The sequence below is a fragment of the Oncorhynchus tshawytscha genome, linkage group LG03, assembly GCF_018296145.1.
Source record: "Oncorhynchus tshawytscha isolate Ot180627B linkage group LG03, Otsh_v2.0, whole genome shotgun sequence".
NCBI lineage: Eukaryota > Metazoa > Chordata > Actinopteri > Salmoniformes > Salmonidae > Oncorhynchus > Oncorhynchus tshawytscha.
Window position 1 is genome coordinate 30,207,787 of NC_056431.1, and position 27,577 is coordinate 30,235,363.

At 42.1% G+C, this 27,577-nt stretch overlaps 1 protein-coding gene across 8 annotated transcripts in view; it reads left to right on the forward strand.

The window, feature by feature from the left end:
* Nucleotides 1-27,577, forward strand: part of ptprub (protein tyrosine phosphatase receptor type Ub) — a 358,074-nt gene that overhangs the window by 273,564 nt on the left and 56,933 nt on the right. For 5 of the 8 annotated variants that reach the window (XM_042314170.1, XM_024402347.2, XM_024402354.2 and 2 more), the window contains exons 14-17: nt 954-1,092; nt 11,924-11,953; nt 12,124-12,281; nt 23,816-24,003. In XM_042314170.1, coding sequence (XP_042170104.1) covers nt 954-1,092; nt 11,924-11,953; nt 12,124-12,281; nt 23,816-24,003 — 515 coding nt within the window. The remainder of the gene's footprint in view (nt 1-953; nt 1,093-11,923; nt 11,954-12,123; nt 12,282-23,815; nt 24,004-27,577) is intronic. The other 3 variants (XM_042314194.1, XM_024402339.2, XM_024402363.2) reach the window with 1 other exon arrangement.

The window sequence follows — 27,577 nt, forward strand, 5'->3', positions numbered from 1 at the left end:
TGTTTTGATGTGGCATTAAACATACTGCGGTTGTACAGAATGTCTTCAAGCAAAGTCACATTCATTAGGGCACACAACTGAAAACGAAAAGGTCCAGGTAGGCACTCTATTTCAGTCTGTGTTCTTCTGTTTGGTGCCCATAGAACACGTTTATGAAGACCCTCCACAAAACATTCCCCCAGTCCTAGACAACTTTTATCCCTGGCCAAATACAGTATATCTCAACCTTCCTATCCTGTGCATCACTCGAAGACACAAAGGGCTTTTGTTGTCGTAGGAGACACAAATCTTTCCCCATGGCTATTAAACGAGCAGAGAAATAGCCCATATGATTTGCCTATTGAAAAGCTCTCACATGACAGTGGTCTGTTTGTGTCTCCCATCCAATTATTTTGTCTAATGAACACAAGGTGTCTATTTTAGCAGGAGCTGATGCGCCGGTGAGGTATATGGTGATTCTCTATTGGCTGCTTAAAATGTGGGCACCACACACCCTTTTTTTGTAAATGTTTTCATTGTGCATTCTGGTAGCCAGACAGTTTCGATATGTAACAATTGTCCCTTGAAACACACTGCCATAGAAATAAATTCAACCGTGCATATGAATGCACAGATGTGGCGGTGAAGAGTCAGTCTGTTTTGAAACATTCTATCTTTTCTCAGCGGTCAGGGTGCTAGTGTGAATAGAGCCATTGTGATGTTACGAGTCAGGATTTGACAGAGTGATGGCTGTTGTGTATGATAAGCATAGATGATTGTTGACCTGCATTTTTTTTAAGCCTGTACATTTCTTTCTTTCTCTGCATCCTTTTTTCTGTTCCCCCCCTCTCTGTCTGTATCTCTCCTTCTGTTTCTCTTGCTCTCTTTCTACCCCACTCTCTGTCCCACCTCTTTTCTCTCTCACTTCATCCCATCTCTGCTTCCCCCCTCCTCCCTTCATCACTCTCTCTCAGCGGCCTGTAAGGACCACCGACGGGCTCTGGAGGTGTCCCAACACTCAGAGGAGATGGGCCTGATCCTGGGGGTGTGTGCTGGGGGCCTGGTGGTGCTCATCCTGCTCCTGGGGGCTATCATCATCGTCATCAGGAAGGGGTGAGTCACTGGCCCACATTTTTATACCACTTCTCGGTCCTCACTCAGTTAGCCAAATAGGTAACTTTCCTCAGAGGCACATGATTACCACACAGGGTGGTAAAATTATTTGTTTCCTATTCTCTGGACCACACAAACCATGCTTGTGTATCTGTAGAATGTTGGTGCTGTTTTTTAGATTCTACCCTCAAGTCTTCCCAAAGGGCCAGGTTGTGTTGGAGAGGGAGAGAGAGATGCACTACCGTTCCCTTATGGTGTATCAGAGGGACCACACCGTTCTCATCGGCAGAGCTTATCTTAGTGTGAATTATTTAATTAAATGCAAATACAATTTAATTACACATGCCGGGCTGTGGCGTGACCCATAAATGAGAGGTTAATTGAGAGGGAAAAGGTGTGCTTAAGGTAGATAATTAGCCTAGCCACTATCTCCCAAAGGTCTCACCTCCCCGCAGGTGGTGACAACGAGAGGGTCGCCCCACACACCTTTTATGGTGGCATATGACTCAGATGTTACACCCTACTCATATACTCCCTTTCACAGGAGTGACTTGACACAGTGAAGTTTTTTTTCTTCTTTTAGCTCTATACTTGACAAGTTTGGATTTGAAATCAAACAATGGTATTTTCATCCATATCGGGTGAACCGTTTAGAAATTATAGAACCTTTTGTACAGTCCCAACATTTTAGAGGAGCAAAAGTATTCGGACAAATTCACTTGTAAATGTGTATTAAAGTAGTCAAAAATAAGTATTTGTGTTCCCAAATTACTACATCAAGCTTGTGACTCTACACATTTGTTGGATGCATTTGCTGTTTTTTGGTTGTGTTTCAGATGGTTTTGTGTCCAATAGAAATTAATGGTAAACATTTTATAAATAGTAGAATGTAGAATGTTTCTAATCACTTCTACGTGAATGTGGATGCTACCATGATTATGGATAATCCTACATTAATGTGAATCATGATGAGTGAGAAAGTTACAGATGCACAAATATCATACACCTAAAACATGCTAACTTCTCACCATTACAATAACAGGGGAAGTTAGCATTTTTTGGTGGATATGATATTTGTGCTTCTGTAACTTTCTGCACTTTAATCTCATTGTCATTGTTTGAGTTCAAATCCAAACTTTTGGAGTAGAGCCAAAAGACCAAAAATTATTTACTGTCCCAATAATTTCGGAGAGCACTGTATATACCCCTAATTCTTGAGGGATATTTAAATGCCTCGTGAGCTTAGTTCCAACCCCATCATAACTCAGAATCTGGTCTATGCTTGTTTAGGTGATTACGTCATGAAGCTGGTTGAGAGAATGCCAGGAGTGTCCAAAGCTGTCATCAAGGCAAAGGGTGGCTATTTGAAGAATATAAAATATTTTTTGATTTGTTTAACACTTTTTTTTTGTTACGACACGATTCCATAAAGAAAAACCCTTGAAAGAGTAGGTGTTCTAAAACTGTTGACCGGTAGTGTACATTTACACATTGAGCAGGGATGTTGTAGGGAGAACTCAGTTCATATCGTTTCCAGTCTATTAATCAGTAGCTCTCTGTCGCATTTGCATGGCTATGGAGAGGATATAATTAAAGGTTCCTGTTGGTTCCAGTTAAAAATGCCTTACCAGTGTAACAAACATACTGTGGGTGGCAGGTTAGCGGTTAAGAGCGTTGGGCCAGTAAACGAAAGGTGGTTCAAATCCCCGAGCCAGCAATGTGGAAAAATCTGTCCTTCTGCTCTTTTAGCTAGGTAGTTAACCCCCAACAACTGCTCCCCAGGTGCTGATGATGTCGATTAAGGCAGACCCCGCACCTCTCTGATTCAGAGGTGAAAATCAGAGTTAAATGCAGAATACATATTTTGGTTACATGCATTCAGTTGTGCAACTTACTAGGTAACCCCTTTTCCCTATATATACCTCCAGGTTAGGTTTACCTCCAATATACTCACATCCTACCTTACCTTTGTCTGTACATTATGCCTTGAATCTATGCTATTGTGCCCAGAAACCTGCTCATTTTACTCTCTGTTCCGAACGTGCCAGTTGGCCAGTTCTTATAGCATTTAGCCGTACCCTTATCCTACTTCTCCTCTGTTCCTCTGGCGATGTAGAGGTTAATCCAGGTCCTGCAGTGCCTAGCTCCACTCCCACTCCCCAGGTGCTCTCATTTGTTGACTTCTGTAACGATAAAAGCCTTGGTTTCCTGCATGTTAACATTAGAAGCCTACTCCCTAAGTTTGTCTTACTCACTGCTTTAGCACACTCTGCTGACCTGGATGTCTTAGCCATGTCTGAATCCTGGCTTAGGAAAACCACCAAATACCCTGATATTTCCATCGCTAACTATAACATTTTCCGCCAAGATAGAACTGCCAAAGGGGGCGGTGTTGAAATCTACTGCAAAGATAGTAATACAGAACTCTGCACCCAAATTCAAGCTTCTACTTCTAAAAAATGTACCTTACCAGAAACAAGTCTCTCACTGTTACCACTTGCTATAGACCTCCTTCTGCCCCCAGCTGTGCCCTCGATACCATATGTGAATTGATTGCCCCCCATCTATCTTCTGAGCTCGTGCTACTAGGTGACCTAAACTGGGACATGCTTAACACCCTGGCCATCCTACAATCCAAGCTAGATGCCCTCAATCTCACACAAATTATCAATGAACCTACCAGGTACAACTCCAAATCCGTAAACACGGGCACCCTCATAGATGTCATCCTAACTAACTCGCCCTCCAAATACACCTCTGCTGTTTTCAATCAAGATCTCAGCGACCACTGCCTCATTGCCTGCTGGGTCTGCGACCAAACGACCACCCCTCATCACTGTCAAACGCTCCCTAAAACACTTCTGCGAGCATGCCTTTCTAATCGACCTGGCCTGTGTATACTGGAATCACGTCAGTAGATGATGCCTGGCTATTCTTTAAAAGTGCCTTCCTCACCATCTTAAATAAGCATGCCCCGTTCAAAAAATGTAGAACTAGGAATAGATATAGTCCTTGGTTCACTCCAGACCTGTCTGCCCCTGACCAGCACAAAAACATCCTGTGGTGTTCTGCATTAGCATCGAACAGCCAAAGTGATATGCAACTTTTCAGGGAAGTTAGGAACAAATATACACAGGCAGTTAGGAAAGCTAAAGCTAACTTTTTCAAGCATAAATTTGCATCCTGTATTACTAACTCAAAAAGTTTTGGGACACTGTAAAGTCCATGGAGAATAAGAGCACCTCCTCCCAGCTGCCCACTGCTCTGAGGCTAGGAGACACTGTCACCACTGATAAATCCACTATAATTGAGAATTTCAATAAGCATTTCTCTACGGCTGGCCATGCTTTCCACCTGGCTACCCCTACCCTGATCAACTGCCCGGCACCCTACACAGCAAACCGCCAAAGCCCCCACCATTTCTCCTTTGCCCAAATCTAGATAGCTGATGTTCTGAAAGAGCTGCAAAATCTTGACCCCTACAAATCAGCCAGGCTAGACAATCTGGACCCTCTCTTTCTAAAATTATATGCCGAAATTGTTGCAACCCCTATTACTAGCCTATTCAACCTCTCTTTCGTAACGTCTGAGATTCCCAAAGATTGGAAAGCTGCTGCGGTCATCCCCCTCTTCAAAGGGGGTGACACTCTAGACCCAAACTGCTACAGACCTACAGTGGAGAGAACAAGTATTTGATACACTGCCAATTTTGCAGGTTTTCCTACTTACAAAGCATGTAGCGGTCTGTCATTTTCTTCATAGGTACACTTCAATTGTGAGAGACGGAATCTAAAAAAAAATCCAGAAAATCACATTGTATGATTTTTAAGTAATTCATTTGCATTTTATTGCATGACATAAGTATTTGATCACCTACCAACCAGTAAGAATTCCGGCTCTCACAGACCTGAGGGATCAGTGAGGGATCAGCCCAGAACTACCCGGCAGGACATGGTCAATGACCTGAAGAGAGATGGGACCACAGTCTCAAAGAAAACCATTAGTAACACACTACGTCATCATGGATTAAAATCCTGCAGTGCACGCAAGATCCCCCTGCTCAAGCCAGCACATGTCCAGGCCCGTCTGAAGTTTGCCAATGACCATCTGGATGATCCAGAGGAGGAATGGGAGAAGGTCATGTGGTCTGATGAGACAAAATAGAGCTTTTTGGTCTAAACTCCACTCACCGTGTTTGGAGGAAGAAGGATGAGTACAACCCCAAGAACACCATCCCAACCGTGAAGCATGGAGGTGGAAACATCATTCTTTGGGGATGCTTTTCTGCAAAGGGGACAGGAGGACTGCACCGTATTGAGGGGAGGATGGATGGGGCCCATGTATTGCGAGATCTTGGCCAACAGCCTCCTTCCTTCAGTAAGAGCATTAAAGATGGGTCATGGCTGGGTCTTCCAGCATGACAACGACCCGAAACACACAGCCAGGGCAACTAAGGAGTGGCTCCTTAAGAAGCATCTCAAGGTCCTGGAGTGGCCTAGCCAGTCTCCAGACCTGAACCCAATAGAAAATCTTTGGAGGGAGCTGAAAGTCTGTATTGCCCAGGGACAGCCCGAAATCTGAAGGATCTGGAGAAGGTCTGTATGGAGGAGTGGGCCAAAATCCCTGCTGCAGTGTGTACAAACCTGGTCATGAACTACAGGAAACGTATGATCTGTGTAATTGCAAACAAAGGTTTCTGTACCAAATATTAAGCTATGCTTTTCTGATGTATCAAATACTTATGTCATGCAATAAAATGCTAATTAATTACTTAATTGTGTGATTTTCTGGATTTTTGTTTTAGATTCCGTCTCTCACAGTTGAAGTGTACCTATGATAAAAAATTACAGACCTCTAGATGCTTTGTAAGGAGGAAAACCTGCAAAATCGGCAGTGTATCAAATACTTGTTCTCCCCACTGTATCTATTCTACTCTGTCTTTCTAAGGTCTTCGAAAGCCAAGTTAACAAACAGATTGCCGACCATTTCGAATCCCACCGCACCTCCTCCGCTATGCAATCTGGTTTCAGAGCTGGTCATGGGTGCACCTCAGCCACGCTCAAGGTCCTAAACGACATCATAACCGCCATCAATAAGAGACATTACTGTGCAGCCGTATTCATCGACCTGGCCAAGGCTTTCGACTCAATCACCACATTCTTATTGGCAGACTCAACAGCCTTGTTTTCTCAAATGATTGCCTCACCTGGTTTACCAACTACTTCTCTCATAGTTCAGTGTGTCAAATCGGAGGGACTGTTGTCTGGACCTCTGGCAGCCTCTATGGGGGTGCCACAGGGTTCAATCCTCGGGCCGACTCTTCTCTGTATACATCAATGATGTTGCTGTTGCTGCTGGTGATTCTCTGATACATCTCTACGCAGACGACACCATTCTGTATACTTCTGGTCCCTCTTTGGACACTGTGTTAACTAACCTCCAGATGAGCTTCAATGCCATACAACTCTCCTTCCGTGGCCTCCAACTGCTCTTAAAAGCAAGTCAAACGAAATGCATGCCATTCAACCGATCACTGCCCGCACCTGCTCGCCCGTCCAGCATCACTACTCTGGACGGTTCTGACTTAGAATACGTGGACAAACTACAAATAACTAGGCGACTGTTTAGACTGTAAACTCTCCTCTCCCGGTATCTCTACTTGCACATTCATCTTCTGCACATCTACCATTCCAGTATTTTAATTGCTATATTGTAATTTCTTCACCACCATGGCCTATTTATTGCCTTAACTCCCTTATCTTACCTCATTTGCACTCACTGTATATAGACTTCTTGTTTTCTTTTGTTTTACTGTAACATTGACTATGTTTTGTTTATTCCATGTGTAACTCTGTGTTGTTGTATGTGTCGAATTGCTGTGCTTTATCTTGGCCAGGTCACAGTTGCAAATGAGAACTTGTCAACTAGCCTACCTGGTTAAATAAAGGTGAAATAAATAAAAATATGGAGCCTATTAAAATACACTATATATACAAAAGTATGTGGACACCCCATTCAAATGAGTGGATTTGGCTATTTCAGCCACACCTGTTGCTGACAGGTGTATAATATTGAGCACATAGCCATACAATCTCCATAAATAAACATTAGCTGGCCTTACTCAAGAGCTCAGTGACTTTTAATGTGGCACCGTCATAGGATGCCACCTTTCCAACAATCAGTTTGTCAAATTTCTGCCCTGCTAGAGCTGCCCCAGTCAACTGTAAGTTTTATGTTTATTATGAAGTGGAAATGTGTAGGAGCAACAATGGCTCAGCCACAAAGTTGTAGGCTACACAAGCTCACAGAATGGGACCGCTGAGTGCTGAAGCGCATAAAAATGGTCTGTCCTCAGTTGCAACACTCACTACAGAGTTGCAAACTGCATCTGGAAACAACGTCAGCACAATAACTATTTGTTGGGAGCTTCATGAAATGGGTTTCCATGACTGAGCAGTAAGCCTAAGATCACCATGCTCAGTGCCAAGCGTTGACTGGAGTGTTGTAAAGCTCGCCGCCATTGGACTCTGGAGCAATGGAAACGCGTTCTCTGGAGTGATGAATCACACATCACCTACAGGCAGTACAACGGACAAATCTTGGTTTGGCGGATGCCAGGAGAAAGTAACCTGCCTGAATACATAGTGCCAACTGTAAACTTTGGTGGAGGAGGAATAATGGTCTGGAGCTGTTTTTCAGGGTTCGGGCTGGGCCCCTTAGTTCCAGTCAGGGACGTCACTAGGTCTATTTTTAAATATTCATTAGACCACCCTAAATAAATAAATATATCAGTCATTATATTTTCTCTGTGATTTCTTTTTTTCGTCAACCGTACCATAACATCTTAAACGTCTTACTGGGCGTGCACTAGGACCTGGGGGAGGCTGCTGCTGCATGTGCTAGTGACTGTTAGGCCTACTTGTAGCTAACATTTTGGTTAACGTTAGCTACTTCTGTGGCTTGAGACTCCTAGCTAACAGTAAACTGACAGGAAAAGGCTCTGACAGGACGGATTCATGCAGATAGGTTACGATGTGAATTTGTGGTAAGTTAGAACAGAGAATTCACTACTATAGACTTTTGTCATAATCAAAGCTTTGTTGACCAATATGTTTTTATTTGAGGTTTCCTGTTTCAGTGTAACAGATGTTGCGAGCTAGCTAACCATTAACATTGTCTTTTAAATTCGACATAAGTTATGTTGCGATATCTAATTAACGTTGTATTTAATGTAGTTTTGCTATCTGTGCCAGGCTATAAATGAGACAGATGATGTAACATCATGCACATGTCTTTTCATACTCAATTTCTTTCATTCAGTAGGCCATGTGTAGAAAAGGTGACATAGTGTTGATCACAATGTCATTGTATTATCCTCAATTTCTCAACTGTAGGCTAGCTAACAACTAACATTAAATGGATATACGGAAGTTCTTCAAGAGCGGCAGTGCCAGCAGCTCTGCCGAAGGCCAATCCGGCGGGAAAGGAAGATTTGACCAGTTCAAACAAACAAATTCAAACTTAAACGGATTAATCACCTATTAATCCTTGAGTTATTGCAAATATGAGTTTAATAACAATACATGTCAAAACACAGACAAGAATGAGGGAAAGAAGCTGGAGGCTGACAGGGCTGAGGGAGCATGTCTGATGAAAGTTAGTGATACAACAGTTGTTTAAGCTTTCAGTTATGAGGGACAACAAACAGATCCAGAGAGGGAGGGACAACAAACCGATCCAGAGAGGGAGGGACAAACAAACCGATCCAGAGAGGGAGGGACAACAAACAGATCCAGAGAGGGAGGGACAACAAACCGATCCAGAGAAAGAAAGTAAGCAAGCTGCTGCAGCAACTCCTTCCAGAAATGAGAGCGATTTAGGTGACAAAGACACGGGGCCCAGACAAGTGAAGCTGAATAGCTACCCACACAAAAGTTTTTGTACAACGAAAATGACATTTCAGCACTTCCGGTTTGGGTAGAGTACTTTGTCCACAAAAACGCAGCTTTCTTTTTGAATTTTTTTGGGGCAAAACATTACATTTGACTCTCTTGTCGGTAATGGCTGCAAAAATGTGAAAAAAGTTTTTTTGTCTTTGGTGACCATGAGATGGTATAAACACACAGACAGTGTTGTGGCATGGCAAAGCTACCAGGCAATAAGCATTCATGGGAACATTGCTCAGATTTTAACATCTGCCCATGCTATTGATGTTGCAGAGAGAAGGGAGTATCTGAGGAGAATTGTTGCGGTCACCTAAATGTTAGGAAGAATTTCTTTCCGTGCCAATGATGATCTAGTGAAAGCATAAATAGAGGGATTTTTCTTGAGTGTATGGAGCTTTTGAATGAGTTTGACCCTTTCCTGCAAAGGTACAATACTCCATCAAATGTGACGTATCTCTCTCCATAATCTCAGAATGACATGATCGAATGCTGTGCTCAAGAGATTACGGACACCATTTCAGTTTCTTGGAGGATGTGTATTCGTTTTTCAGTATATCCCTAGTTAACCACAAGTTCAAACTTGCGGTCCATAAATGCAGTCCTGGACACTTTAACTGCAATTGTTGATTGTCTATCTGCCATTGGATCCCCCATGGCTGTTGGTCTGAGTGCAAAGTTTCATAAGTTCTCCACCATGTATTTGCTACTGATGTTTCAGTGCCTTCTTTCTATAACTGAGGGATTACATATATTCCTCCAGAAACACACTGTAGACCTGGCTGAAGCTTGTTTTGGCAAACAAGCTGTATGTGACACACTGGTAGGCAAACGCACAGATGCATTTACAACAGAACTTTGACAGAACCAAAGCACTCTGTGAAATTCACAATATTCCAGAGGCAGATGCAGCAAGAAAGCGCAAACAAAGGAAAATGGGAGATTTTATGGTGGAGACCTACTTGGGTTTAGACACAGAATTGTCATGTTCCCAAACAATGAAAACAGAGTTGTTGCTCCCCTGCTTGGACGAGATGGATTCTCGACTGTAGATGCAGGTCTGCTCAAAGGCATACATGCATGCAGCCCCAATTCCAAAAAATCGATACATAAAATAACTTGAGACATATTTTTCATAGGTCTAGATACACTAGATACCAAAAGTATGTGGACACCTGCTTGTCGAACATCTCATTCCAAAATCATGGGCATTAATATGGAGTTGGTCCCCCGTTTGCAGCTATACCAGCTTCCACTCTTCAGGGAAGGCTTTCCATTTGCTTCCATTCAGCCACAAGAGCATTACTGAGGTCGGCACTGATGTTGGGCGATTAGGCCTGGCTCGCAGTCTGCGTTTTCAATTCATCCCTAAGGTGTTAGATGAGCTTGAGGTCAGGGCTCTGTGCAGGCCAGTCAAGTTCTTCCACATCAATCTCGACAAAACATTTCTGTATGGATCTCGCTTTGTGCATGGGAACATTGTCATGCTGAAACAAGAAAGGGCCTTCCCCAAACTGTTGCCACAAAGTTGGAAGCACAGAATCGTCTAGAATGTCATTGTATGCTGAAGCATTAAGATCCCCCTTCACTGGAACCAGGAACGTCACTAGAGATTCATGGATAGGGGGGCTAAGCCTCTTTTAGGGGGGTCTAGGCATTCTCCCCCAGGAATATTCTATCAAAATAAGGTTATTTTTGGTCAAGGTTGGCTAAAATTATAACCGTCTCCTATTTTCTGTGTGTAATGAACACGATGGGAGACAGAGTGCTGGTTTCAAGCGCAGGGCGCAGCAGGTGTTTATTGGTAAAGGACCACAGGAAGAGGCAGGTAGCTGGATCCAGGGGCAGGCAGAAGGTCATACACAGGGGGTCCAAAAAGGCAACAGTACAGGCAGGGAATAGGCAAAAGGCGTCGTTAGTGTTGCAGGCCAAAACTATCATACACGGGAGGATTAAATTAAGGGAGAGAGCGAGAGATGCAGGTCATGCTATACCATTAGAAAAAAACAGTATCATCCACAAAGGGGCAAAACTAAATTCAACTAATGAGCTAAATAAAATAATTAGGAATATAATCTGATAAAAAAGAATGATCCCAAACAAATATTAGAACCTATATTAAGGAACTGCTCCTCCTGCTTCACTCTTTTGATACTTATTTTGTGGGTGGACGCATCAAAGTGTACCTCCTATTTTTAAAGGTGACAAAGCGGTCAATGACACTATTATGGCTTAGTGGCCCAAACACTCACCCTCAATGGACATGGCTGCAAGACTTGCAAGCCTTTTCTGACCCATTGTCTTACGCAACCAGGAGTGCATACGGCGCAGTGCACTAAAGCCTTTCACAGGAGCAGCTGCTCACAGGAATTGTGAGAGCAACGTGAATGATTTCATTCAGAGAAGGAAACATATCATCATCCAGGAGGTTATGCACAGCAAGCATATCTTTGGGAGGACATCCAGCCTCTCTTTTCCGGGCAAGAAAGTTTCTGGCCACCAACATCACTTGTCGAGTCTCAAGTCGAGTCTCAAGTCTTGCTAGTGCTGCTTGCCCCAACACATTATTCCAGATTACTCCACTAAGCCACCATGAAGTTAGCTCTTAGCGGTATGATTGCTACATTTGCTCTTGCAGGAAGCGACATGGTTTACTCGTTAAAGGGGAAAACAGTGACATTCAATTAGAGGCTGGTCTAGCTGCTTTAGCTGTGGTTTGGTCCTGTCACCATGTGGTAAATGCGTGAGTCACACAGTCCAAGTAGACGTTGCAGAGACTGTTGCCATTTTCACGTTAATGAATCTATCCCTTGGCCGGCATTTCTTGCATTTCATATCTTCTTTATCTTGATTTTTTTTCTCTGCCCTCCCTCCCGCTCACTTGCCAGAAGGGACTACTACTCTTACTCTTACTATCCGTAAGTGACGCCACCCTCCTACCTTTCCATTGTTTTGCTAATCGATCATTCACATGCTTGTGCTCTCTGGCTGCCAATGAAGGGTTTGTGGCCAAATAAAACTGTTGCTCTCTCTACCCCCCTCGCCCTCTCCTCTCCCACTCCCTCTATCTCTCTCTATGTGTTTGTAGGAAGCCAGTGAACATAAATAAGACACCCATAACGTACCGTCAGGAGAAGAGTCACATGGGTTCGATGGAGCGCAGTTTCACTGACCAGAGTACCCTGCAGGAGGATGAGCGCATGGCCCTCTCTGCAGCACGCATGGCACACACCTGCAGCACGCGCAGTAAGACCCACACATACACAGGCATAAGCACACACACATACACACCTGCAGTATGTGCTTTCAAATAAAAACTTGACACCAGTAATCAAACTATGATTAATTTGTGGAAAACCTGAGGTCTAAAGTTTTTCCCAAAATGCTCCCACAATATTGTGTGTGAACTTTATACCTCCCACAACATCCATTTAGTCTTAGAAAAGTGTCATATACATCCAAAGCAGCTATACTCCCTGCAGCAGATCCACAGTCTAAAATAAGATAACGAGAAAAATAAAATTGCAAACAGATGTAAAGTGGAACACCTTCAGGCAAGAAAATGATTTGTGATTCTAGTCATCTTCCTTCTCATCTCGATATCTTGAAATATGAAGGTTCATAACAGAAAAGGAAAGAAATAATCTTGGTTTACATGTCCTGCGCTCAGTTGCATACAGTGGTTCGTCTTTTAAAAGTTGCAGCATACACCACTTGCGTGGTGCCGCAAAATTCTATGGCAAGTTATTTAAGTGCCATTAATGCTAGTTTGATCACCAAAGGGTATCTTTGAGAAGCATTTGATAGCCTTCAATAGTGGCTGTACTAGAGAATTTTAAACCTTTTTTGTAAGAACATAGTATATGAGACTGATTTTAAGAAATGTTGCTTTATAAATATTATGGTGTTTCTATTCCAAGAAAAATGAAAAACCCTCTGAGTTTTTGTTAGGATGGAATGGAAAATATGGCGCTGTACAACAGTGCTGGGCTATTTAGCTAAAGAATCTCTGTGTCGTACGCGGGAGACCGGGGTTCAATTCCTCGACTGGAACGAAGGAGTTGGCTGTTTGTTCTTAATGGATTCCATATGTGTTATTTCATAGTTGTGATGTCTTCATATTGTTCTACAATATAGTAAAAATGAAGAAAAACCATGGAATGAGTAGGTGTGTCCAAACTTTTGAGGCCATCAAGATGTTTTGGCTTGTAACGAATCTCTTCGTTGTCTGAGGAGTAGGAAGGTTTGGACCAATATGCAGCGTGGTAAGTGTCCATGTTAATTAATTAGACTGAACACACAAAACAAAATAACAAAGTGAATGGAAGAAACAAAACAGTTCTGTCAGGTGAATACACGAAACAGAAAACAACTACCCACAAATCATAGTGGGAACACAGGCTACCTAAGTATGGTTCTCAATCAGAGACAACGATTGGCAGCTGCCTCTGATTGGGAACCAAAAGCAGAAATACAAAACTTAGAACAAAAACATTGAATGCCCACCCCAACTCATGCCCTGACCAAACTAAAACAGAGACATAAAAAGGAACTAAGGTCAGGACGTGACATGGCTAGAGAAATTGATGATACTACAATGCAACAAATACAGTGGGGCAAAAAAAGTATTTAGTCAGCCACCAATTGTGCAAGTTCTCCCACTTAAAAAGATAAGAGAGGCCTGTAATTTTCATCATAGGTACACTTCAACTGTGACAGACAAAATGAGAGAAAAAAATCCTGAAAATCACATTGTAGGATTTTTAATGAATTTATTTGCAAATTATGTTGGAAAATACAAAAGACACATGTCCACAACCTCAAACAGTCACACTCCAAACTCCACTATGGCCAAGACCAAAGATCTGTCAAAGGACACCAGAAACAAAATTGTAGACTTGCACCAGGCTTGGAAGACTGAATCTGCAATAGGTAAGCAGCTTGGTTTGAAGAAATCAACTGTGGGAGCAATTATTAGGAAATGGAAGACATACAAGACCACTGATAATCTCCCTCAATCTGGGGCTCCACGCAAGATCTCACCCCGTGGGGTCAAAGTGATCACAAGAACGGTGAGCAAAAATCCCAGAACCACACGGGGGGACCAAGTGAATGAACTGCAGAGAGCTGGGACCAAAGTAACAAAGCCTACCATCAGTAACACACTACGCCGCCATGGACTCAAATCCTGCAGTGTCAGACGTGTCCCCCTGCTTAAGCCAGTACATGTCCAGGCCCGTCTGAAGTTTGCTAGAGAGCATTTGGATGATCCAGAAGAAGATTGGGAGAATGTCATATGGTCAGATGAAACCAAAATATAACTTTTGGGTAAAAACTCAACTTGTCGTGTTTGGAGGACAAAGAATGCTGAGTTGCATCCAAAGAACACCATACCTACTGTGAAGCATGGGGGTGGAAACATCATGCTTTGGGGCTGTTTTTCTGCAAAGGGACCAGAACGACTGATCCGTGTAAAGGAAAGAATGAATGGGGCCAAGTATCGTGAGATTTTGAGTGAAAACCTCCTTCCATCAGCAAGGGCATTGAAGATGAAATGTGGCAGGGTGGAAGTGTAACTAAAATGTAGTTTAAATAACCACATGCATTTTGAATGTCTCTAGTTATTTTATTAACGAAAGCATAAAGATGTTGATGAAGAAATACTGTACCACTGTTTTGAGTTAGAAATGTAACAATTCAGAGTACCTAATCATCGAATACATTGCAGGTAGAGAGATGTTCACACCTAAAGTAGCCGGGCTATAAAGAGTCTATTGTCCTGATAAACAGGCTACAAGTGTTTGAAAACCTGTTTTCAAAATGCCACCAACTGTCCATCACTACTGTAAATAAAAACACAGCATCTTGTTTACATTCTTTGTAACCACAATGTCACAAATATTTTGTATCTACCAATTACTTTTAGAGTTTGGGATTCATTTGATTAATATTTGTATTAATATTATGGTGTTTATATTCCAAGAAAAACGAAAAACCATCTGGGTTTCCATTAGGATGGAACAGAAAATATGGAAAATATGTGTTGCTTTGTGTGGCTGGGTGGGGGTCCACCCTCCTCCCTCCTTCATGGGCTAAGTCTGTCTTCTGTGTGCGGCTCTGCAACCTATGCCGTGCCCCCTGCCCTCGTGCCTTGAACCTCACGCACTTTCAGTGGATACAGCTGGAGAACTGCTGGAGAACTGCAAGGCAATCCCATTGTACACCACTCAGGAGCTATGACCAACATATATTGTCCTGCTAAAAGCAGGGTTAATAATGTATCTGTGAGAATATTATATGGGCTTTTACATAATAATAATAATAATTGCTTTGTTAAAAAAAATCCTATTTTGTTATCAGATAACGTAAAATGAGCGAGGAAAAAGGCTGTTCTTGAACATGGGGTAAGACATTGTTACTAATTTGTAAATACATTTTATTTCAAATTATTTATTTATGTTTCTTCTTCAGGCAAGGGTCTATTTTTCTCCACTTCCTGTCTGACTGATGTGCCCAAAGTAAACTGCCTGTTACTCAGGCCCAGAAGCCAGGATATGCATATAATTGGTACCATTGGATAGAAAACACTTTGAAGTTTATAAAAATGTAAAATAATGTATGACACTATAACACAATTGATATGGTAGGAGACAATCCAAATAAAAACCAAAACCAAGTCTTTGTACAAGGTTTCAGGCTTGTTTCTTCCCAAACAAGGAAGAATTTTGAGTTTTGGTACTGGGAGTCCTGGGAGTTGGAAATCAGTCTGTGTCGTGCGACGAAGAGGACGTGCACTTGCTAATTTTGCTTTTCTATTGAACATACTACATTCCGTATGAAATATTATGGTTTAATTACATTTTAGGGTACCTGAGGATTAAATAGAAATGTATTTTGACATGTTTTAACAACGTTTAGCGGTAGCTTTTTGGATTCCTTTCTCTGCACGTTGAACTAGTGGATTACTCAAATTGATGGTGCCAACTAAACTGACTTTGGGATATAAAGAAGGATGTTATCTAACAAAACGAAACATGCTTGTTGTAGCTGGGACCCTTGGGATTGCAAGTCAGAGGAATATTTTCAAAAAGTAAGTGAATATTTAATCGCTATTTGTGAAATTTACGAAGCCTGTGCTGGTTGAAAAATATTTCGATGTGGCACGCCGTCTTCAAACAATCGCATCAGACAATGCAGTTAGATTAACAATAATTTAAGCTTTTAACCGATATAAGTACCTAGATGTTTAATATCCATAATTTTAATGATTTATTTATTTGAATTGCGCGCCCTCCAATTTCACCGGAAGCTGTCGACAGGTGTCCCACTGACGGGAAGCCTATCCCAGAGAGGCTAATTAGAGGGAGAAAAACCTACAGTCATGAGCAAAATTATCAGTTTCTATTTAGGTTTATGTCGCCCATTCATTGTCAATTAGAGACACAGTAGGACCCAAAAACATCCTCAGTGCTCTAGCTCCCCCTTGCGCTGGTCTGGAGCGATGAAGTGGTGACGCAGGGTACCGTGCTAAACCACAAATGACTTCTAAGTACCGCAGCATAATCGCAAAATTTATGGAGCAACCACTGTAAAACACGAAGTTAATTTCCCCCCTATCTTTTCCCTTACATTTTCCTTATCTTTAAGTCAGTTGCAACAAACATTTAAGGTTAAATGTTAAATTAAGTGAAAAAGTTAAGGGTGCCCATGAGGTCCCTTAACTGCTTCATTCAGTATCGATGTAAATAGCATTTGTGGAGATTAATGTTGCCTTCATCTGCTCTGGTTACAAAAGGAAAACATAAATCAGCTACTGTAGTTCCTTAGCTAAATAATGGAAGGTGCACAATCCATGGCTAGAAAGCTAGCTGGCTAGTTATATTTAGCTGGGTGATTCTGCAACTTTGGGCACTTTGGCCTTGCAAGCTTTCAGAAATGAAACTTACTGAAACACCATTTTACCACTATTCTACTTGTCTTTGATTTGTCTAGAAATAATATCTGATAATGGCTGTGATCGTAGTATTCAGGAATGTACACTGCTCAAAAGAATAAAGGGAACACTTAAACAACACAATGTAACTCCATGTCAATCACACTTCTGTGAAATCAAACTGTCCACTTAGGAAGCAACACTGATGGACAATAAATTTCACATGCTGTTGTGCAAATGGAATAGACAACAGGTGTAAATTACAGGCAATTAGCAAGACACCCCCAATAAAGGAGTGGTTCTGCAGGTGGTGACCACAGACCACTTCTCAGTTCCTATGCTTCCTGGCTGATGTTTTGGTCACGTTTGAATGCTGGCGGTGCTTTCACTCTAGTGGTAGCATGAGTTGGAGTCTACAACCCACACAAGTGGCTCAGGTAGTACAGCTCATCCAGGATGGCACATCAATGCGAACTGTGGCAAGAAGGTTTGCTGTGTCTGTCAGCGTAGTGTCCAGAGCATGGAGGCGCTACCAGGAGACAAGCCAGTACATCAGGAGACATGGAGGAGGCCGTAGAAGGGCAACAACCCAGCAGCAGGACCGCTACCTCCGCTTTTGTGCAAGGAGGAGCAGGAGGAGCACTGCCAGAGCCCTGCAAAATGACCTCCAGCAGGCCACAAATGTGCATGTGTCTGCTCAAACGGTCAGAAACAGACTCCATGAGGGTGGTATGAGGGCCCGACATCCACAGGTGGGAGTTGTGCTTACAGCCCAACACCGTGCAGGACATTTGGCATTTGCCAGAGAACACTAAGATTGGCAAACTCGCCACTGGCGCCCTGTGCTCTTCACAGATGAAAGCAGGTTCACACTGAGCACATGTGACAGATGTGACAGAGTCTGGAGACGCCGTGGAGAACGTTCTGCTGCCTGTAACATCCTCCAGTATGACCGGTTTGGCGGTGGGTCAGTCATGGTGTGGGGTGGCATTTCTTTGGGGGGCCGCACAGCCCTCCATGTTCTCGCCAGAGGTAGCCTGACTGCCATTAGGTACCGAGATGAGATCCTCAGACCCCTTGTGAGACCATATGCTGGTGCGGTTGGCCCTGGGTTCCTCCTAATGCAAGACAATGCTAGACCTCATGTGGCTGGAGTGTGTCAGCAGTTCCTGCAAGAGGAAGGCATTGATGCTATGGACTGGCCCGACCGTTCCCCAGACCTGAATCCAATTGAGCACATCTGGGACATCATGTCTCGCTCCATCCACCAACGCCACGTTGCACCACAGACTGTCCAGGAGTTGGAGGATGCTTTAGTCCATGTCTGGGAGGAGATCCCTCAGGAGACAATCCACCACCTCATCAGGAGCATGCCCAGGCGTTGTAGGGAGGTCATACAGGCACGTGGAGGCCACACACACTACTGAGCCTCATTTGGACTTGTTTTACGGACATTACATCAAAGTTGGATCAGCCTGTAGTGTGGTTTTCCACTTTAATTTTGAGTGTGACTCCAAATCCAGACCTCCATGGGTTGATAAATTTGATTTCCATTGATAATTTTTGTGTGATTTTGTTGTCAGCACATTCAACTATGTAAAGAAAAAAGTATTTAATAAGAATATTTCATTCATTCAGATCTAGGATGTGTTATTTTAATGTTCCCTTTATTTTTTTGAGCAGTGTATATATTTTTGTCATTTTTCTCAGACAGCCATAGACAAATGTAATTTCCATCATGGCAATTTTAGTTGAAAATGAAATATCTTAAAACTAATTTATAACACATTTGTACATTAATTTGTATTGAATAATATTTTAAGTGATTATTAGTTTTTCTAATATTAATAATTCAACACAATGCCTGAATGTATAAACTGAAAAAAAATGATTTATCATGAAAAATTAGAGATTTCCACCCAATCTTTTTGAGAGATTATGATAATGACCATATGATTTCCCAATCTATAACAAATCAATCAATGTCAATTATAAATAATATACTAATTTACCCCAAAAATATGGGTGTGGTGGAAATGACATCTATGTAAGTATGAAAACAATATTTTATTTCAAACAGTTTGAACAACAACCATTGTTAATCTTTTAATTAATTTAAGACAAAGTATGTTTCCAAAAGTAGCTGATGGGCAGGGCTCAAAGAAGTAGGCCAGTGTTTTTGAGATATCGGCCCAGATTGCAGGGGGGTCATTCGCATAGAAGAGCTCAATGAGCCAAGGGAAACTGTATCATTTGTTCAACACGGGTCTGGAGGTTCACCTGCTTGTGAGATACACCAAAGTGAACTGCCTGTATTTCACTAGTGTAATTATACAGGTAGATCTTTGCAAAGTCAATATGCACGATGATCTCCTCTTTCTGGAGGTTCTCTTTTAATTCTCTGTTTGGAGTATTGATGTTGAATGGTGTACATGTATTTCCCCCTACTTCTCTTTCAATCCTTTGGAGAAGTCCTACAGTAGAATCTGCAGTGTTCCACACACCTTTTCTTTTACTGTCAAATGTACTGTGAACTTCTCCAAGTTTCCCTCTTGGTTTTTCCTTCTCTCTCTTCAGCTTTGTTTTTCAACTCAAACCACCATGTCTGCTCACCAGCAGATGTTGGCTCTTTTGCTTGGCAAAGGGAGCACTCTGTACATGCACTCTTTCTTCAGGTTCTCACAGTGCAAAGACTCAGTAAGGTTCTTAATGTTGCTGCAGCTGAACCCTTTGTGATGCTGTAGTTTTACCGCCATGAGCTGGAGGTTGGCATGGGTTTTGCAGAGGCATGTGTCCCTATCCTGGACTGTTGGCTTGACAACCCCAAACGGATGTCTTCTGCAGAATTCACAGGACATTTTCATCTCTGAATATTCCCTCTTAAAATTCTGATAAAGGTTCTGAATTGTGCCATTCAAGAAGCACTACTGATTTTCTTCTTGTTCCTCATTAGTGTGTCCTTTTTCTCTGTTGTTGCTCTACTGTTGTCATCACGTTCATAGAATCTAGTGATTTTCTCTTCTGTGGCTTTGTAATTATGTTACACTTTTTTTCCTGGAGTATTGAAGACTTGTTGGCCTGTTTTCATTTGCCCTTTGACCAGGCCATACTTTCTCAGGATGTTGCCTCTGAGCATTTTTGAAGCCATTTGTTTGTCCTTGGCACTGCGAACATTTTTTGATACTTTTGCTTTAACTCTGTAATGATGCCATTTTGAAACTTTAAAATCCTTCGGAGTTCCCTTCATTTCCAGTTTTGTCTTTGGGGAATCTTGTATCTCCATTTTCTTCATCAGTTGATCATACTGTATTTTGTATTTCTCAGCTTTCCGTAAAGTTTTATCAAGTTTGACATTTGTCATGCAAAGATCTCTGTTTTTGAGCAACCTCTTCCAAACCTTTTCCTTCCAACAAGTATCCGACTTCTCATTCCTGTTGCAGATGATGAGGAAGGAGAATCAGGGGCAGGTAAATTAGAGGTAGGCAATATAGAGGCCGGTATGATGTCCTCAAGCTCTGGCTGCAAGTCATCTGGTGACTGAGGTGGTGTGTTGCCTGATAGGTAGGTCTCCATTGCAACTGTTCTCTTTCAAATATGTGTTCTATTCCGTTGGTTGCATTTCCATTTCCTTCCCTTGCTTCTTTGTTTTCGCTTTGTAAACTCAGAGATAGATTTCACTTCTCCCTTTTCTTTTTTCTTCCAGTATCTCTCCCTGTCTATTTGCAGATGTTCCTAGTATCGTATAGGATATTTATTTTTATTTGGTTTCTATGTCTGTGACATCTGCTGTTTTATGTGGCATCTTTTAAAAGCAAAGAACAATACTACTTAAGTTTTTTCAACTTGTGCACACCTTGGAGCATTTTCTAGATTCAATTGATTTAAATCATGATTAAATAAACCAAAAGTAATAACATAATAGATGTTTGTAATTTTGCCACGTTCTGTCATTTCCACCACTGTTAAGTTTGAGATGGAAATGACTTTCATGGAAATGACGCTTCTACAGTTTTGAGCAAAGAATAACAGACTGGTTAGCATGCTTTGGCTAGTATTTCGGCTAGCATAGAGTTTACACTAAATACATAAAATCTACATTTTTTTCTCAAAATTCTACCACAAATGAAAGAAATTATAGCCTGTTTAAAAATGAATGACAATTAAAAAATATTCTCTCCACAATAAATATTTTCCTAGATTTAGCTTCAACTTCTGGACATCACATCTGGAACAACTATCCACTGCAGCGATGTGCTTCAGCGTCACAATACGTTTCCATGGTAACTAAGTTAACATTCTCTTGACAAAACTTTTTTGAGGAATTTGCCCTCATTGGTGGAAATGACCTATCACTACCAAAGGACAGGTATGTTGTGTAAATAATAATATAAAGGGCATACTCACAATAAATATTGATATATATTTGATTTAATTGACTCTTTCTCTAGTAGATAACATTATATAATGTGCAATTATTAATGTTTTCTCATAGAAAAACATAGTAGAAACTCCAAATTTTGGGTCAGGGACAAGGGTAAAACAGTGAAATTGAGGGTTAAATTGCATAAAATACTTTGATAGAGAGGTGTTAAAAAAACTGGGATGATTGTAGTGTGAACTTACCATATAAAGAATAAAAACATTTTAAAAAATAATTAAAAATCCCCATAATTGACCCAGAGGACATAGCTACTCTGCAAGCTAGCTTGACGTACTAGAAAGTAATATAAACAAGTTGAGAAAAAAGTAACTACAAGAAATGTGGTTTATGAAGCAATTTGGTTATCCTGTCTTGATTTGTAGAAGTTTTATTTTGCTATCTCACAGAATGAAAGCAATCTCTTTGAGTTTAGTCAGTGAATCTGGCCATCTCCATGGTAACCAGATACTCTTTCTGCCATACATGCCTTCAAACTAAGGAAATATTTGAGGGGCTCTATGCAACACCACCCTTAAACAATTCCATTAGGTAATGGAAAATGAACACTTAGATGTTTTATACAACTGGGCCCTGATGTACTTAATAGTTAATCAAAGAGAGACTGGATGGTGTCATCTCAATCAAATATTACTACCCAAACAAACCTATATAACAAACTAATCTCACTTTACTGTCAGCAACTTAAATAATACATACAATAGCTGGGTCCAATCTAACACATTCATTTTTCTATATACCTATAGCCTATGCAGTGGCGTTTTTAGCATGTCAAACAACCCATTTTTTTCTCTAAACAACGCATTAAATGCAGTTAATGCACTATATGTAACGGCGTTCGTCTGTTGAAGGAGAGTCGGACCAAAATGCAGCGTGGTGGTTACTCATGTTCTTTAATGAAAAAATAGCGATACATGAAATAAATAAATAAATACAAAAACAACAAACGAAATGTGAAAACCTAATTACAGCCTATCTGGTGAACACTACACAGAGACAGGAACAATCACCCACAAAATACACAGTGAAACCCAGGCTACCTAAATATGGTTCCCAATCAGAGACAACGAGAATCACCTGACTCTGATTGAGAACCGCCTCAGGCAGCCAAGCCTATGCTAGACACACCCCTAATCAGCCACAATCCCAATGCCTACAAAAACCCCAATACGACAACACAATAAACCCATGTCACACCCTGGCCTGAACAAATAATTAAAGAAAACACAAAATACTAAGACCAAGGCATGACACTATAACTGACAAATGGTGCCCACAGAAGTTTAGGGTCCACTTAAAGCTGTCCCGAGAGTGGAGCTTATGGCTGACTTGATTAAATAAATATGGTTTCTATTGACTCCTTGTTGATTTGTGTAACTGGATAAGAACCACATTCTCTTTCAATAATAATGAATGTCGACATTAGTTTTCCCTTTGGAACAACACTCAAACATTATTACATTTATGTTCAGTAAATTCACAATGTTTGTTCTTATATAATTAACGCTTAGCTCTATGTATAAGCAAGTGCAAGCAAAACGAGCTGCGATGAGGTAGGCCGAGTCATTCAGCAATTTTGAAATGGACAGCGACAGAAATTCAGATGTTAGTTCAGATAAATTCCGCAAGATGTTGAGGCCTTAACTTTACTCTTCTTTAAGTCACCACAGAGAGCGAGAGATCCAGACTCAGCTGTTAGTCTACCATTTGAAGTGTTTTAATAGGCCTATGTGGTCTAAAAAGGAAGGACAATTCAATCATGAGGATCCACTTTTATAGACAATATACAGACGCACTGACAGCGCATTGTGCAAACAAAACAACCCTCGCAATATGAACTGGAATTACATTGGTCTATTACTGAACTTTTTGTTGAACAAAAGAGACTGTCAAGGAGGGGATACTATGATATAATGTTGTTGGGTCTGTAACTTACCACCCTCCTCGTGTAGAAAATCAGCCTAGCTAATTATAACACACAATGTAAAAAGCAATTAACATTGCCTAAAATTACTAATAAGATGCTAATATGAGAGACCTATATAAGCAATATAATAATGCAGATGTACAAATTATGGCAATGGCATATATGATGATAAGCAGATAAGAGGCATGCTGTCATTTGGATTTGGACATGAGCAAGCTGAAACGGATGTAGCTTAATATGCCGCCTATTTGTTCAGCATTTTTTAAATTGACAGAGCGACATAATTCAGGTCATGGGCCGTTCTTACAGTATTCTCCCTGTACATCAAGTCAGAACCGTAGGATAAATAACGGGGGCACATAAGCAGACAATGAAAGCTCTTACAGTATTCGATCATTACTTCTCTCTAAAACAAGCTATACCACCTTTTGTGTGTATCCCTATGCCTAACGGTGCCCCCTTCCTTTGTTCTCCTCTCACAGGTGAGCAGCGTAGCTCAGTGAACGAGTCCAGTAGTCTTCTGGGGGGTTCGCCGCGACGCCAGTGTGGGCGTAAGGGCTCACCCTACCACACTGGTCAGCTCCACCCTGCTGTGCGCGTGGCCGACCTTCTCCAACACATCAACCAGATGAAAACTGCAGAAGGCTATGGCTTCAAACAGGAGTATGAGGTAGGCAGTATGGGTTGTGGCTGATGTGCATGGTTGTGGCTGATGTGCTTTTGGATGGTATAAGGGTCTATTGCTGGGGAAGGTGTGAGAAAATAGAAGTTTGTAGTCATGTCATCATACACTGTTTAGGGGTTTAAAATGTAGAAATTTTCATAATTTACAAGTCAAAATTGTAGACAGATTATCCAGTTAATAGTCAGATTGTGTGAAGTTATCACTCACATCCCAGTTCTTACAGACTGCAGAAATGTATGATCAGGGTTAAAATAAACTTCTTGGACCAAGTTGACTGTGAGACTATTAAATCATCATTGTCTGGAGCTCAGATAGCCCCTCTGTCAGAGTTGCTGTAGCAGTGTAGCTGATGAAGCCCCCTAATCCCCAGGTGTTCTCCAGACCAGGAGGCCCTTTGTTCCCCAGCCCAGTGACCGCCAATTGCCTCAGCATCGGGGGCTCGGTGGCTCCCAACCCCTGGCTGTCCTCCAGTACCACAATGATAAAAGAAGATCCTCTGTACTCTGGTTGGAGGACAATTCTAAATAGAGGCTTTTGGGCTTCACCACTGCCAAGTGGCTGTGGTGTGATGTATAGGATGCCACCAAGTTGAAAGTGTTCTTAAGTGGTGCACGGCACAACGAGGGAGACATTTTGTGAAATCATTGCCTACAATTAAGGAGAGAAGCCTTGGGGGACTTATAGGCTCTGTTCCAAACTTCTTTATGCATCAGGGAGTGTGTGTTAAGGAGAGTCTCGCTTGGTTCACTTATCTCCTGAGGGCTCCCAAGTGGCGCAGCGGTCTAAGGCACTGCATCACAGTGCTAGAGGCGTCACTACAGACCCTGTTTTGATCCTGGGCTGCATCACAACCAGCCGTAATCGGGACTCCCATAGGGCGGTGCACAATTGGCTCAGCATCGTCCTGGATAGGGGAGTTTGGCCTGGGTAGGCCGTTATTGTAAATAAGAATTTGTTCTTAACTGACTTGCCTAGTTAAATAAATTAAATTAAATCTTTCGACATTCAGACTGTGGAATTGAGTCTGTACTTTACCGTAGGTAGAGAGGGAAATGTTTTTGTTTTGGGAGAGAAGCAGAACTCAACCCACTTATTATTCCAGTACCTCTGTAACGGCTTATTTCCATGGCTCTCTGGATGCGTCGGGCCACATTTTGGAGGGCAAACAGCCCTGAAACATTTGTCCCCGGTGGGCTACTTCTCCAGTCAAGAGCAGACTCTGGGGTGAGCTACATCCCTGTCTGTTGCCTGTGGTTTCCCTGTCACATGTCAAGGAAAAGATAGAAAATATCTCACTCCCCAATTTCTCCCTGGCTACATGCTTGCCCTTCTGGTTCTGGAACTCCGCTTGTAGACTTATTAAACTGTCCCCCACGGGCAAAACTCTCCACAACAAAAATCTATATTCAGCTCCCTGTATTTTCTCTATCTATGTCTCTCTCCATTACAATTGAAAACAATGAGGACTATCGTGCTCTCCTGACCTCCTAGGCTTTATTTCCCAGTGGAATGCCAATGTAGGACATTCAGAGATATTGATCAGCTCTCTGCAGTGCGTTGGAAGGGACTGGCATGTCTGAGCTGTGGGTGGACCTGTATTCCCACTGCAGTTACTTGCAGGTAAACACTAAGATATAGAGAACTGAGGCATTCACTATGCTGTACAGGGCATCACCTTGAGGCAAAGCTTGAAAGGCATAATCGATCGATTTATTGTATGTCTAGATACAGTAGAGAAGGTTTGTGTGTGGAATGAAGTAAACACAACAAGAGCTGTTTTCACAGATCACAGCCAAGGATTTAGTCAGTTTTTCAATTGTGTCTTCAGGATGTTGACTTATACTATCATTATGATTAGGAAAAAGGAACGTAGTCAACACCGGTGGGATGGTTGACATAGTGATATTGCACTGGGGGAGAAAAAAAGACAGCGATAATTTGAAACCACTGCAGCAAAATTATTCATGACACAGTTATGTGTCTCGTCTTTGTCTTTCATCCGAGTTTTCTCTTAATTTTTGGTGTGATCCTCAGAACCAATTAACCCCTCCCTGCAACCCCCCCCTAGACAGGGTTTGGGTGGTTACTCTCTCTCTCTGTGGGTAGCAGTGGGGTTGTAATCCCCTGCTCAGCATGCAGGCTTGGATTCACCCACAGTCCCCTCTGGTGGCTGAACAACCACAGGTGTGTGTGGGCGGGGACATGGCCCCACATACTAGGGGAGAGGATTAGTTTGGCTGATGAGAGCATAGTAGAGCTGGACCCCACTGCTGGGGTTGGCCTTGAGTCAGGACTGTTATGGGATGGCGATAGTGAAGCATGTTGATGAGAGGAACTTGTTGGAACAGAGTTGTGCATGGAGCCGTGACTAGCCAGGATGTATGGGATTCACTAGAGAGCTTCATGTTCACACATAGAGAGAGAAAATCAAATCAAATTTTGCTGGTCACATGCATATGGTTAGCAGATGTTAAGGCGAGTGTAGCGAAATGCTTGTGCTTCTAGTTCCGACCATGCAGTAATATCTAACAAGTAATCTAACAATTTCACAACAACTACCTTGTACACACAAGTGTAAATGAATGAATAAGAATATGTACATAATTATATGGATGAGCGATGGCCGAACGTCATAGGCAGGATGCAGTAGATGGTATAGAGTACAATATATACATATGAGTAATGTGGGGTATGTGAACATTATATCAAGTGGCACTGTTTAAAGTGACCAGTGATACATTTATTACATCCAATTTTTAATTATTAAAGTGGCTAGAGATTTGAGTCAGTATGTTGGTGGCAGGCACTCAATGTTAGTGATGGCTGTTTAACAGTCTGATGGCCTTGAGATGGAATCTGTTTTTCAGTCTCTCGGTCCTGGCTTTGATGCACCTGTACTGACCTCTCCTTCTGGATGATAGCGGAGTGAACAGGCAATGGCTCGGGTGGATGTTGTACTTGATGATATTTTTGGCCTTCCTGTGACATCGGGTGGTGAAGGTGTCTTGGAGGGCAGGTAGTTTGCCCCCAGTGATGCGTTGTGCAGACCGCACTACACTCTTGAGAGCTTTTGCAGTTGTGGGCAGAGCAGTTGCCGTACCAGGTGGTGATACACCCCGACAGGATGCTCTCGATTGTGCATCTGTAAAAGTTTTTGGTGACAAGCCACATTTCTTCAGCCTCTAGAAGAGGCGCTGTTGTGCCTTCTTCACCACGCTGTCTGTGTGAGTGGACCATTTCAGTTTGTCAGTGATGTGTACGCCAAGGAACTTAAAACGTTCCACCTTCTGCACTACTGGCCCGTCGATGTGGATAGGGGGGTGCTCCCTCTGCTCTTTCCTGAAGTCCACGATCATCTCCTTTGTTTTGATGACGTTGAGTGTGAGGTTGTTTTCCTGACACCACACTCCGAGGGCCCTCACCTCCTCCCTGTAAGCAAAGGCTCTTCCACACGTTCTGCATTAGCAGTTAATGTGAACAGGTATTATCAGTTAATGTGAACAGGTAGCATCTATGATGCTTTTTGAACTCCCTTTCAGTCTGAATGGCTCACTACTTG